Source organism: Thermomyces dupontii, assembly GCF_041956625.1.
Source record: "Thermomyces dupontii strain NRRL 2155 unplaced genomic scaffold VTN31scaffold_7, whole genome shotgun sequence".
In the NCBI taxonomy this organism is placed as follows: domain Eukaryota; kingdom Fungi; phylum Ascomycota; class Eurotiomycetes; order Eurotiales; family Trichocomaceae; genus Thermomyces; species Thermomyces dupontii.
Genome location: NW_027192313.1, coordinates 246,876 through 259,565, shown reverse-complemented (window position 1 = coordinate 259,565; position 12,690 = coordinate 246,876). Strand labels below are relative to the sequence as shown.

General features: G+C 51.7%; 5 protein-coding genes across 5 annotated transcripts; 4 read left to right on the top strand and 1 right to left on the bottom strand.

Moving 5' to 3' along the window:
- Nucleotides 1-373: 373 nt before the first annotated feature.
- VTN31DRAFT_6417 (uncharacterized protein) lies at nucleotides 374-943 on the bottom strand (the record flags this gene model as incomplete). The annotated part of the gene is made up of 1 exon (XM_069407025.1): nucleotides 374-943. One exon carries the CDS (start codon nucleotides 941-943, stop codon nucleotides 374-376), a length of 570 nt encoding a protein of 189 aa, XP_069258592.1.
- A 5,345-nt stretch (nucleotides 944-6,288) lies between these two features.
- VTN31DRAFT_6416 (uncharacterized protein) lies at nucleotides 6,289-8,298 on the top strand (the record flags this gene model as incomplete). Its single annotated transcript, XM_069407024.1, has 3 exons — nucleotides 6,289-6,924; nucleotides 6,981-7,274; nucleotides 7,339-8,298. The coding sequence occupies 3 exons, from the start codon at nucleotides 6,289-6,291 to the stop codon at nucleotides 8,296-8,298; spliced, it is 1,890 nt and encodes a 629-aa protein (XP_069258591.1).
- A 241-nt stretch (nucleotides 8,299-8,539) lies between these two features.
- Nucleotides 8,540-9,281, top strand: VTN31DRAFT_6415 (uncharacterized protein; the record flags this gene model as incomplete). Its single annotated transcript, XM_069407023.1, has 5 exons — nucleotides 8,540-8,574; nucleotides 8,641-8,755; nucleotides 8,816-8,881; nucleotides 8,951-9,073; nucleotides 9,135-9,281. The coding sequence occupies 5 exons, from the start codon at nucleotides 8,540-8,542 to the stop codon at nucleotides 9,279-9,281; spliced, it is 486 nt and encodes a 161-aa protein (XP_069258590.1).
- Nucleotides 9,282-9,656: 375 nt separating this feature from the next.
- VTN31DRAFT_6414 (uncharacterized protein) lies at nucleotides 9,657-10,117 on the top strand (the record flags this gene model as incomplete). Its single annotated transcript, XM_069407022.1, has 4 exons — nucleotides 9,657-9,662; nucleotides 9,725-9,762; nucleotides 9,825-9,980; nucleotides 10,051-10,117. The coding sequence occupies 4 exons, from the start codon at nucleotides 9,657-9,659 to the stop codon at nucleotides 10,115-10,117; spliced, it is 267 nt and encodes an 88-aa protein (XP_069258589.1).
- A 1,777-nt stretch (nucleotides 10,118-11,894) lies between these two features.
- VTN31DRAFT_6413 (uncharacterized protein) lies at nucleotides 11,895-12,309 on the top strand (the record flags this gene model as incomplete). Its single annotated transcript, XM_069407021.1, has 3 exons — nucleotides 11,895-11,963; nucleotides 12,029-12,091; nucleotides 12,166-12,309. The coding sequence occupies 3 exons, from the start codon at nucleotides 11,895-11,897 to the stop codon at nucleotides 12,307-12,309; spliced, it is 276 nt and encodes a 91-aa protein (XP_069258588.1).
- Nucleotides 12,310-12,690: the final 381 nt, after the last annotated feature.

Genomic DNA, 12,690 nt, shown 5'->3' with positions numbered 1-12,690 from the left:
AAGGCACTACAATAGGTATGAGCTTGTTGAGCGTAACGCCGTAGCCTGAAAGGTGGTCTACAAGCTTGGCCGATGACGTCGGCTCCCGCCTTGTCTTGGTCGCTTCTCCTTGATAACTTGTCAACAAAGATCTACGAGGCGAAGAAAATGAGCAGAACATTGCATTTGATTGAACTAACTCTTTTTCTGACTGGGTTGAAGCACCAAACAAACCACATGACGATGGCACGCGCAGAAAACGCCCAAAAACACTGGCTCTAGCTCGATCGGTTGAAACCGAGAGCACCCGAGCACAAAATCCAGTCAGAACAGCTGTCACAACATCAGAAGCACAAAGGTCAAACGTGAATAATCATGAAAATCCATCAAAGAATCAGTTCAGAGGCTCGTGGAAGCGCAGGCCATAGTAGCGATAATCCTCGTCGCTGGAATGGGCGCGAGTGTTGTTGGGATCCTCGGCACGACGCTGCGCAATGATGTTGGTTACCTCGACCTGCAGCCTCTCGAAGGCGCACAGAGTGCCCGACGAGGCTCCAAGCATCTCAAGAACGCGATGGAGGTCGTGCATGTGCTTGCGCACCACGCTATCCGGATAGCAAAAAGTCCGCACGTTCATCTCGGCACAAACGGAACGCCAGTTGTCCAGAGTGGACTTGAGCAAGAGGTTGTTGATTCCGTACTCCCCATAGAAGTTCAGGGAGTTGATGTGCGCCATTATCATCTCCCGTTGCGTGTTCTGGTCAAATTGAAATTCAGGAACTTGCGGGCGGTTCTTGGACTTCCAGAAATTGGTGACCTTCCGAATCAGGTCTGGGAGCAGGCGCCGTCCATACAGCTGGCTCAGCAGGAATTTGTTGGCCGCGGCGCAAACCATCAGCTCGATCTGGGAGTACAGGCTGGCCTGAAGGGGCGGATCCAGCGAGATGGGCAAGTTGGGCTTCATGACGATGCCCGGTGGCAGCTCATAGCCGGCATCTCCTGCTCCATTGGACTTTGACTCCTTGACCTGGCCGATTGATGGAAGGTTAGTCGGCTGTTACCCTACTGGAGGCATGTTGGCACTCACCAGGTCCCTGATTCTCTGACCCATCCTGACCAGAGAGGTTCTACGCCACCTATCAGAGGGAATTTGGCTTTCCTCGGACGTACGACCAAGCACACCGTGCTCGCCAAAGAGCTTTTGGTTATTCTGGACGTCTTTCTGGGGGCTGTAAGCGTAGAACTGAGGATCAGGCACGTCTGTGGGGTTTGGAGGCGGAGGGTTGTAGAAGGAAGGAAGATATTGTGCGTGATGAGGCACAGTCACTGTCTGCTCGCCTACGGAGGAATATTGTTGTTCCGAAGGGGTCACCGTGACTTTCTGCTTGCAGTTGCACGCACAACAAGGCTGCTGTTGCCCGATTTGTCCTGTGACGATGGTCTCACGCGGAGCTGGGATGCTCTGCTCCGTCTGCTCCGGCGGCGTCATGGGAGCTGGCTCATAACGCTCCTGGTGGTCTTCACCAGAGTACTGCGTCGCCGGCAGCAACTCTCCACTGTTGGAGTTGCTGTAGACCGAGCTCGACCCAGATCCAGGCACGGAATCCTGGGCCTGTGCCGCCTCACGTGCTGCCGGACTACCACACAAATCAGTATGCGCTCCCTTGATCATGCAGTGCACTTACTGAATGTACATGATAGGAACCTCGCAGGAGGCACGGTCGTGCTCGTTGTTCACCAGCGTTGGCTTGCTCTCCTTTATCGTCCGGATCGGGATGTTCAGCGGAGGTGGGCACAGGGAGTCCATATACCGGCGTGCCACCAGTCTGGACTCGTCGGACGACGTCAGCGACCTGGTTGGCGACGTCTGATCCTGTCCTGCTCCGCTGCGTTCGATGATCTCCGGAGAAGGCAGCAGCACACGCTGGGTCTGCTTGTTCTCGCTGGCCTCCTCGCCGTGAGTCACTTCTCTGGGCAGAGGAGGGAGCTCACGGTTGACATCCACCGTCGGATGTCGCTTATGGTGTCGCTGTGGTGCTCCAGGAAGCCCCTTTGTTGGCTGTCTGGGCGGCGTGATCTGATCAGTCATTGACTTTCACGATTGATGCCTTGCAAGGATTGAAAGACGAACTCAATCAGGATTCTTTGACGACTGCGATAACGAGCAAGCGAGAGAAAGAGAGAGAGAGATGGAGAGGAGAAAATATTTGTTGTGATGTCTACATATTCTGGCATTACGGGTCAAGCTCCGCTTGCCCTTGCACGACTCATCACCAGGGACGACAGCGTTTACTTGATGCGTTGCACGGTGCGTTTCCATGACGGTGAGTGGGAGTAGCATCGCTGCGGCGATGGTAGAGGTGTAGACGGCCAGTTTCTTGATGGAACTGGTGCATGCTGTGATCTGTGGCTACAGGTCATTCTACTGAGCGTGGCTTTACTGCTGTGGACTGTAGTTTGTAGACGAAAAGTTGAGATGGTGCGGGAGATGGTGGTTGAGAAGAAATTGGAAGGAGGCTGGGGGTGATTCACAAAAGAAGTAGGATCGTTTGTAAACACTGTAAGCATCGTAGTAAGCACAGTCTCCTAACAATAGAGGCATGAGTAAACTTCATACTGTAGGTACTCTTCTGCTATTCAGCCGTATTCAAGTGCGGCCGATAGTACTGCATGGAAGGCAAGGATAATAGGAGACATGCAATTGTTCCTTCACCAACATTTCACTCAATGGGACTCTGGCTCAATCATTATCGATCAATACAGCTGATTTCAACAGAACAATCATGCTTTTTCACTATTTTCCATCAACTCTCAGCGCCATAGCACTGAGAGTCTGAAGTCCTGAAAAGTGTGCTTATTCCTCTTAACTAAATTTATGAGAATTCACGTGATCATGAGAAACTACATCAGCCTAAAAACAGATCAACAGCAGATCTGTTTCTGGGTAGGACAGCGGCCTCAGCCGGTCGTATTCTTCCTGGCCGGCGGTGTCCCACAGCGCCAGCTCGACTGTTTTACCCGTTGGCCCATGGATGGTCTGGGTAATGTAATTCTCAAACACCGTTGGTACATATTTCTGCTCCGCGGTCAATGCTCACATCTCTATTAGAGAACAGTAGGGAGACCACCTCTGGAAAATATCCCTGCGTGTAGCTGATCAACAAACACGTCTTGCCGCATCCACCGTCGCCCACTACGACAAACTTCTTCGAGTACGCCGGGGGTTGGGTAATGTTGGTCGCCTGCGACAACCTCCCCGTCGACACGCTGCTCGTGTTGGTGCTGACGGTGCCATTGCTGCTCTGGCTGGCGCGCACACTTTGACTGCGGCCGCGGGACCCGCGCGATGAGTGTCCGTAAGCGGATGAGGGTCGCTCGTCATAAAGCACAGAGTGTCGCCGATAAGGTTGTTCCTCGTATCCCACGGCTGCCATGATGAAATCTCTTTCTGATCACGTCGATGCAATCGTATATATAAAGCAACCAGTCGTCTGATTATTGAGTACAACACACAAAGGAACAGAATGTGATGAAACAAGAGAAGTTGAGCCAACTCAGCAGTTTAATGCTTGCTTGTTGGTTTATTATCGGGATCCATGGTCGGTTGGTGATCTTGTAGGGCTGTGTTTATCGATTGCGCTGCCATGGCAACGGCCGATCAATCTGATCCACCCCAGCCACGTCAGATGGGTTCAATAACCTCACCAAGGGCAACTTCTTTCAGCTGATCGACTTGAAACAAGAGCCTGTCCATGAGATTGGTTGATCCCCTTCAGGGTGCACTCTCGATTGAGTCCGACGGACGGCTTATTGTCCGATCTCTAGGACGGACTGCAAGGGGGTGTAATCTATCAATTGGCCGAGCTACGCAGGGGACGGCATTCAATTTGGACCGATTAGTATCATTAGCTCTTGAATGCATCTAGCATAACCTAGCAATCTCCATGGAGATTGGGGTGTGGAGTGGGAGTGCGGAGTACTCAGGATTACTGCCATTGATATGTACTCGTAGGATTCGAAGAACGAAGAGACGTTTCAAGACGGTGATCGATTTAACAACCACTTCAACATCTGATCTCTTCCCTTCACATGCCAGAATGACAGAGCACACAGATGGCATCCATTGAACATTGCTCTTTGACCTCGATGATTCCAATCGGTAGTTTGTTGTAAGTAACCATCAGGCCATGCATTGGACATTTGTTCTCACTTGAAGTGGTGAACTCTGATTTCCAAGCAACACTACTCAAGAAGGATGCCGGAGCCTCTAATTGATTGCATTTTGCTGGTAATCGCATTATTTCAGTGGCATAATGGTTTGAAAGACTCCTGTACTCAGTACTGAGTATTAGCGAGCGAGCGAATCGAGAGAATGGTGTGGTTGACCAAGAGGTTCCAGATCGACACCTCAGGCAACGAGGTCGATCCACCGACACGGAGTAGTACCTCGGCGCCGCCACGATGAAAACGGACGTTCAGTCTGAGCGCTGGGCCTTGGGCATACTGGTTTAACTACTACTACGTCTTTTAATCCCGGAACTTTTTTTTTTTTGCAAACTCGTCATTTTGCGATGCTTCACAATTGACCGTGAGTCAGCCGACTTCAACCGATGGAGGCGCCAGTTGCATCCCCCAGAATTCAGCACCATGACTTCCAAGGCGAATGGCAGCCCGGACGCGGGATTGAGGAGTCGGAACCACTGTAAGAGAGATTTCCCATGAAGACCCTTCGAATTGCACAGGCTGATAAGACTGGACTTGCGTAGACCAAACGATCCTCCCCAAATGGCGCTACTCCATCCGCCAGGCCATTCTTCCGCTCATCCGCTATGAGACCCCATACTTGGCATGGATGCAAGAAAAGCTACGGTCGCCCGCGCTGGACACGTACTTTGCGATCGCGGCAAACCTCGGCACTCACACCTTTTTCACGATCTTTCTGCCCATCTTCTATTGGTGCGGCCATCCGCCCTTCGGTCGAGGGTATGTGGGTTTGTTCCGGTCGTTTGCTGCGATGATCTGAGGGCTGATGGGGTGTCTGTAGAATCCTTCATGTCCTGGCCTCCGGCGTCTTCTTCAGCGGCTTCGTCAAGGACCTGTTGTGTCTCCCCCGGCCGCTTTCTCCTCCCCTGCAACGCATCACCATGTCTGGGTCTGCCGCTCTTGAGTACGGCTTCCCCTCCACCCATTCGACCAATGCCGTGTCTGTCACCATCTTCGCGCTGGCGCAGCTTCAGTCACCGGATAACACGCTTTCCCCGGTCGCGAAAGCCGCCTTGCAGATCTTTCTCTACATATACGTGCTGTCCATCGTCCTCGGGCGTCTCTACTGCGGCATGCATGGGTTCTTGGACGTGATTGTTGGCAGTGCTATGGGTGCAGTAATTGCGTGGCTGCAGCTTCATTTTGGCCCGGCCCTGGCAACCTACGTCGTCACCGGAACCTTCAAAGAGGTCGCCGTCATCGCCCTGATCACCTTGGCGCTCGTCCGAATCCATCCCGAGCCTGCCGACGACTGTCCCTGCTATGACGATAGTGTGGCTTTCAGCGGCGTTTTCCTCGGTGCGCAGATCGGCACCTGGCTCGCGCCACTGTCGGCGCCCGCATGGACGGATCACGACGCAGAAGTTTTTATCCCGTACGATCTTGAGTCTCTTGGTTGGTTCAAAACAATCGTGCGCTTGGTCATTGGCATCTTACGTACTATTATCGGGTCAAGATAAATTTAGCACGGGCCAAATACTTATCTGGACAAGTTGAGAACTTCTCACCACGTCTGTGCAACCACCGTTCTCGAATGATGGATTCTTGCATGCATTTAAACATGAGCTTCGTAGGAGGAATCAAAAGGGGAGGTGTAAACAGAAGCGCGCTGCTGACTAAAAACAAATCACGTGGATCAGTGATGCAAATCACGTGAATTTTCATAAATTTAGTTAAGAGGAATATGACTACTAAGTCCTGAACCCTAAATCACGTGATCCTTGCTGAACCCGAATCCTCTTGCCGATCGATCAGGTTCCAGCCATGCCGGCTCATCCCCGCATCATGATCTGCGCCTAGGCCCAAGCGACCGCCATGTCCAAGCTCTGATACTGCCGATTGGCGTATCCGATGCCTTCAGTGCGACATGAACGAGCTAAATTTGACACTCTTGTCTGCCTGAACAGCCATGTAGAGTAGTACTACTGTAGAGGAACAGGCGCTCTTACTGACATTTTATGCCCCTGGCTCAGGACACTATTAAAAGTAGTATCCTGAGCCTGGGACTATGAGACTGCCGTTGAATCTGAAAAATTCCCCAGAAAGATGATGCATTACGACATCGTCATCGTCGGTGCAGGTCCTGTTGGACTGTTGCTCTCGCTCTGTCTGTCGTGTTGGGGCTACCGTGTCAAGCACATCGACAACCGGCCGGTACCCACGGCGACCGGTCGCGCCGACGGCATCCAGCCGCGCTCGATGGAGATCCTGCGCAATCTGGGTCTGAAGCGCGCCCTGATGGCGTACGCGCCCGCGCGGGTATTCGATGTCGCATTCTGGGATCCACGGCCCGGTGGTGGCATCCATAGAACGGGGAACTGGCCCAGCTGCCCGCGGTTCATCGACACGCGGTACCCGTTCACGACGCTGGTGCACCAGGGCAAGATTGAGAGGGTCTTTCTTGACGAGATCGCCCGGGCCGGGACGACAGTTAAGCGTCCGTGGACCATTGTTGGGTTTCGGACTGATGACGGTGATGAGGAGTATCCTGTCGAGGTGCAACTGAAATGTCTCGATACAAACGTTGTTGAAAAGGTTCGAGCAAAGTACCTGTTTAGCGGCGAGGGCTCGAAGAGCTCCATCCGGCAACAGTTGGGGATCCCTCTCCAGTACAGAGACCCGATTGCTTTCGTATGGGGTGTAATGGACGGCGTGGTGCGGACTGATTTCCCGGATATCAGGGTAAGCCTACGTTGTTTATTCTTTGTTGGGGAGATTAATAACTTACGACCGCGTAGACAAAATGCACCGTCCACTCGGAAAATGGATCCCTTATGGTCATTCCGCGAGAGGACAACATGGTTCGCCTCTACGTGCAGCTAGCCTCGTCGACGGACCCAGACTGGAGCCCGCGCAAGACCGCAACCGTGGAGGAAGTACAGGCCGCAGCGAAGCGAATCCTGTGCCCGTACACCATTGACTGGGATCGGGTAGAGTGGTACTCTGTGTATCCGATCGGGCAGGGCATTGCTGAGAAGTACACCCTCGATCATCGGGTGTTTTTGGGCGGCGATGCCTGCCATACTCATAGTGTGCGTCATGACCCTTGATTTCTTCTGCAGAGTGTGGCAGTCGGCTAGTGTTGACATTTTGCAGCCCAAGGCCGGCCAGGGCATGAATACGGCGTTCCATGACGCACTCAACCTCGCGTGGAAACTCCACGCAGTAGAGAGCGGTTTTGCGCGACGGTCAATTCTGGAAACTTACGAGTCGGAGCGCAAGCAGATCGCTGAGAGCCTGCTGGCCTTTGACAACAAGTACGCTGCACTCTTTTCTCAACGTCCACCGTCAGCAAAAGAGGTCGACAGTGCCAGCTCGCAAGAAGCTAGCGTCGATCACGAGGACGAATTCGTCAAGACGTTCAAATCGGCCTGCGAGTTCACCAGCGGATACGGGGTCATCTACGGCCCCAACGTGCTCAACTGGAGTCCTTCGCACCCGGCGACCTCGCCACTGTTCAACATCCCCAGAGTCAAGCTACAAATCGGACGCGCATTTCCCCCAATGACCGTGACTCGGCTCTCCGACGCCAACGTCGTGCACCTGGAACAAGAGGTGCCGGCCAATGGCGCATTCCGCATCTTCATCTTCGCGGGACATCCGACCAAAACCCGGACGGCGATCGAGGACGTTGCCAACAACCTCGAAAAGAAGCGCTCGTTCCTCTCGGTGTATCGCCGGGAGGACATTAACCGGGTATCGCACTTTGAGCGACACAACCCGCATTCGCGGCTGTTCACGCTGAACGTGATCTACGCGTCGGAGAAGAATGGCGTGAATCTCCAGCGGATTCCTCGGATTCTCCGGGATTACCGTCATCATATCTACGCGGACGATACTATTCCAGATATCCGGGTGCCGCAAGCGCGGTTTGCCGCATATGAGAAGCTTGGCTTAGATGTGGAAAAGGGCGGCATCGTGGTTGTGCGGCCAGACGGCCATGTTGCTTGTACGGTGCGACTGGTTGAGGGCAACGGCACGGTCGACGCGCTGAATGAATATTTTTCGGCATTCTCGACGCAGCCGTTGGGGCAAATACCTCGGGGGCATTTGTAGGAATCTGTACACCATCAAGCGGAAGAAGTGCATACAAACAATTCTTGATTTATTCGTCTTCAATTTTGCTACTCTGCATCCAGTGGTAGAGTATCGTAGAAGAAAATCGATCCCACCTGACGACATCAGATCAACCTCCAAACCCCGCCGAAAGTTCCGTTCTTGGTTCAACCCCGCGACTTCTTCGACAAAGGCTGTGCTCATTACTTCCTTCATCTCATTCGAGAAGATATCTGTCAAAATGCTGTCCCTAGTCCTATCTGCCGAGCTCCAAGGGTAAGTAGTAGCGCTCTTCCACCTCCATCGAAGGGATGTGAAGAGAGCTAAAAACCCCACGCAAAGCGTCACCGATCTACGGCCCAAAGACACCGCCGAGGAGCCATACTACTACACGTTCAAGGTGCAATGCAGCAGTTGTCGCGAAACGCACCCGAACTGGGTCAGCTTTACGCGATTTGTACGTTTCCTTTCTCTTGATTTCGATGCGACAAGTGCTGATACAGCCTGATACCTACAGGACAGCCGAGAAATCCCCGGCAGTCGCGGGGAAGCCAACTTTGTTTGGAAATGCAAGCTATGTGGTGTACGTTCCCCAATTCCCTCTTCTTTTTTTTTCCAGACCTCATACTTATCCGTTGATCAATTCCTGTAGAGAACGCATACCGCCAACATCACGGCGGGACCATGCACCTACGTCGCGGATAATGACGGCAAGACGCAGAAGATCATCGAATTGGAGTGCCGCGGGCTCGAGTTCACGGAGTTTAAGCCGGAGGTGAGTCCGTCGGTCGCATGCTCGGTTCGAGTATGGCGTTATGCTGAGACGTCGGGGACAGGGTGAATGGGAAGCCAAGGGCGTCGAGAGCAATACGGCGTTCACCAGTATTGACTTGACCGAAGGGGAATGGTATGATTACGACGAGAAGGCGGGCGAGGAAGTAAGCATTAAGGATGTTAGTTGGGAGATTCGGAATGTCAAATAGGCGGTTTCTAGCATCGTAATGAATGAATGTATTTGTAGCATCCTGGCAGCATCTGATTCTGGAATCTGGGCATGTGCACTTGAACAAGGCGGCAGTATTCGAAAGCGGTGACGAATTACCACCTTTCATTGGCTCGTAGGCACTCACCCGATAGACAACCTCCAAACTGGTCTCGTAAAGATCCTCAGTAATTGCATTCAGCGACAGACATTCAAAGCAGGTCCCATTGAATTGCCACTCAGCGGGGGATATTCCCTTCTAGCGACGAGCCTCAGTCTCGTTTTTCGATCCGTGTCGGAGGCCGAGGGACGTGTGTGTTCGTCCGTCCGTCGGCAGCAGTGAAGAGATTGAGCTTGGTAGCAGCTGCTCGCCGCCATGAGTGTACGACTCCTATGGATCCTGCTTTGATTCTGCAGAGTTAAATACTGACTTTTGTATCACAGTTTCAACCCGTGAACCCGCGGCCTTTTCTCCAAGCCCGGTACGCCGATGATCACCCGAACCAGGTCAAGGCAGCACCCACTGACAAGCAGCGCACAACAGGGTCGGCAAAGAAGTCATCATCCGGTTAAAATGGGGCCAGACGGAGTACCGCGGTAAGCTGGAGAGCATTGACTCGTACATGAACGTGCTCCTGCGGGACACGGAAGAGTTTATCGACGGGAAGAATACGGGGACATTGGGATTGGTATTGATCAGGTGCGACTCGAAAACAAGAACTTGGGCATTTCCGGGCTTGAGCAGAGCTGACTGATCGTTGATGGTCTAGATGTAATAATGTCCTCTGGATGGCCAGCGCGGATGGAGTCGAGATGATAGACTTAGGGTTGAAGTGATATGACTGTGTGTGGGGGATATGATGTGTTCTGCCTGATACCATTTCTTTCTTGTTCTTGCCTCAATGCGATGATTGGGATCTGATACCTCTGAATGTACCATCTTGCACGAAGTACGGAGGACCGAGTACGACTGGGAAATCCTGGAGTGAATCTGCCTCCAGTCTCAAAGAATAGAACTGAGCCAAGGCAAAACAAGCCATTCAGGTTCGATCAACTTGATCTATCAAATCCAGCCTAGTCGTAGATTACAAGTCCATGCACCATGACGTCGACCGCGGGAACTGATGGTGGCTAAGGGTAGTTCATCCAGCGACGCGTATGGAGTATTTACTCGTAGACCATTTCGAGCGTACACCATGCTCAAGCCTCATGACGAACACAGGGATCGACCTTGGGGCTCATGGCGCAGCCAGCCGAAGGACTTGGAGAGGACTGAACGAAGTTAAAGTTCCCTGTCCCATTCGCCCATTATTATTATTGGACCTGTGGTAAAACCCGCTCGTCCTGATTTAGGTTTAGTCGGTTATCGCCGGTCGTCACATGTTTCATTCTCCGCTTTCCTCTCCGCAAAAGATCTGAAAAAAAAGGTTTTAAATAAAAAGTAATCCGTCCAAGACATCCCTCAACCAAAAAGTGAGAGAAAAATCACTACAACTACCTCTGGTCAATTCGGGCAAGGAGAAAAATTCATCAGATTCTCTCCCTTCTGAAGCCCAATCTCGAGGTCAATCTCAATACATATTACTTTCTGGAGTCAACACCGGATCCTCCCGGCACGCCTCTACGTACTATTATCGGGTCAAGATAAATTTAGCACGGGCCAAATACTTATCTGGACAAGTTGAGAACTTCTCACCACGTCTGTGCAACCACCGTTCTCGAATGATGGATTCTTGCATGCATTTAAACATGAGCTTCTTGAATCCGACTAACCGTCCGCAGTACGACTTCCACCATGACTTCCAAATTCACCGAAATCCTCATTCCCGACGACGACGGCAGCAACCCTCCCATCCTCTCAGACTCCCTCGACGTCAAGCTCGAGGACGTCCTCGCCGACCATGAGGCAGTGGTGCAACGATCGCGATCATCAACTCAGTCGTCTAGCACGGCGACCGCCGCCGCCGCGTCGTCGTCGGACGAAAGTCTAGCTTCGTCACAGTCCTCTTCGTCCTCGGCGCAGTCTCCTTCATCGCCGTCGTCGTCGTCGTCGTCGTCGTCTCGATTACGGATCATGCACATTTTTTCCATCGGATGATTCAATTCGCCGATTGATTTCGGCGTTACTATTCATGATGATTTACTATGGTGATGATTTGAGATGAAATGGCCGTTGCTTTTGAGAGATCAAAGATCGGGGGGTTTCATGCGATCATTAATTCATGACATTTGCTGGCGGCATTCGATACCCGATGTATTACGATGTTTCATGTTGCTGAAACTTATCCGGCATGTACGCGAGCAGGAGCTAGACTCGGAGACTTCTTTCGGATGATTTTGAGATTCATTGCGAATTCCATCGTTCTCGTCTCAAACCTGCCCTGATATCAGGAACAAAGTGTAGGGCCTTCCGGGAGGTGGGGCACAACCCACTCAACCTCAAGCCTAACCTATTCGTACTGTACTCGTAACTACTGTATGTAGTGGTACCTATTGAATGCCTGAGGCATCTACTCGTAAGAAGCGACCAAAATCAACGTCATTGTATACGAGTCCTTGTCTCATCGCTGCAGTCATTATTAGGACTATAAACAACAAGGGCAAGGAAAGGAAAATGTCCACCGATTACCAACCCACGGAATTCGAACGCCAGCGCGAGCTGCTCATCCGTGAAATCGCCCTAGTCCGTACTCTCTTTTATTTTTTTCATTCCTCGACCAATCCTAACCCATGGGGCCGCAATTGCAGGGAATGGAAAATGTCCTCCAGAACATCAACCGATTAAATCGCAACCTTGAAACCATAATTGCTGTATGAATCCGCGTCTTGGACTTGTCTTTTTTTTCGAACTGATCGATTCGCTGATAAGGCTGGGGGATAATCAGGTCGGCAACGAGTTTTCCTCCGTCGAGGCATTGTGGTCGCAATTTGAGAACTTTATGGGTCCTGCTGCGCGGCCTGAGCAAAATGAGAATGACGATGAGAATCAGGATCATGATGGTGAGAATGGGGGTGACGAGGAAAAATGATGATGGGGGTTTTTCGCGTCGCAGTTTAATGGTCATGTCTACGGAGGACAATGAGTCCCTACTAGATGAGATGATGATACCCTTTTTTTTTATTTATTTATTTATTTTTTGGAAGGTTTCATGATTTTTTTTCTTCTTTTCATTTCATTGTTGTGGATTGAACCAATATGGAGTTGGACACGCCCAAACGCCAGCCATGCTCATGCCAAAGGGAAAGGAAAGCAAGAAAGCCCAGACTCGAACATCTCAACAAAGGAAAACATAACAAACCATGACAACATCAGTCAAGGACACCGGTCGTTGAGCATCATTAGTCCCATCCTCATGTCCCAATCGTAACAATCCGTCCGCATGGAGCCTTAGACATGAATCATAGACACA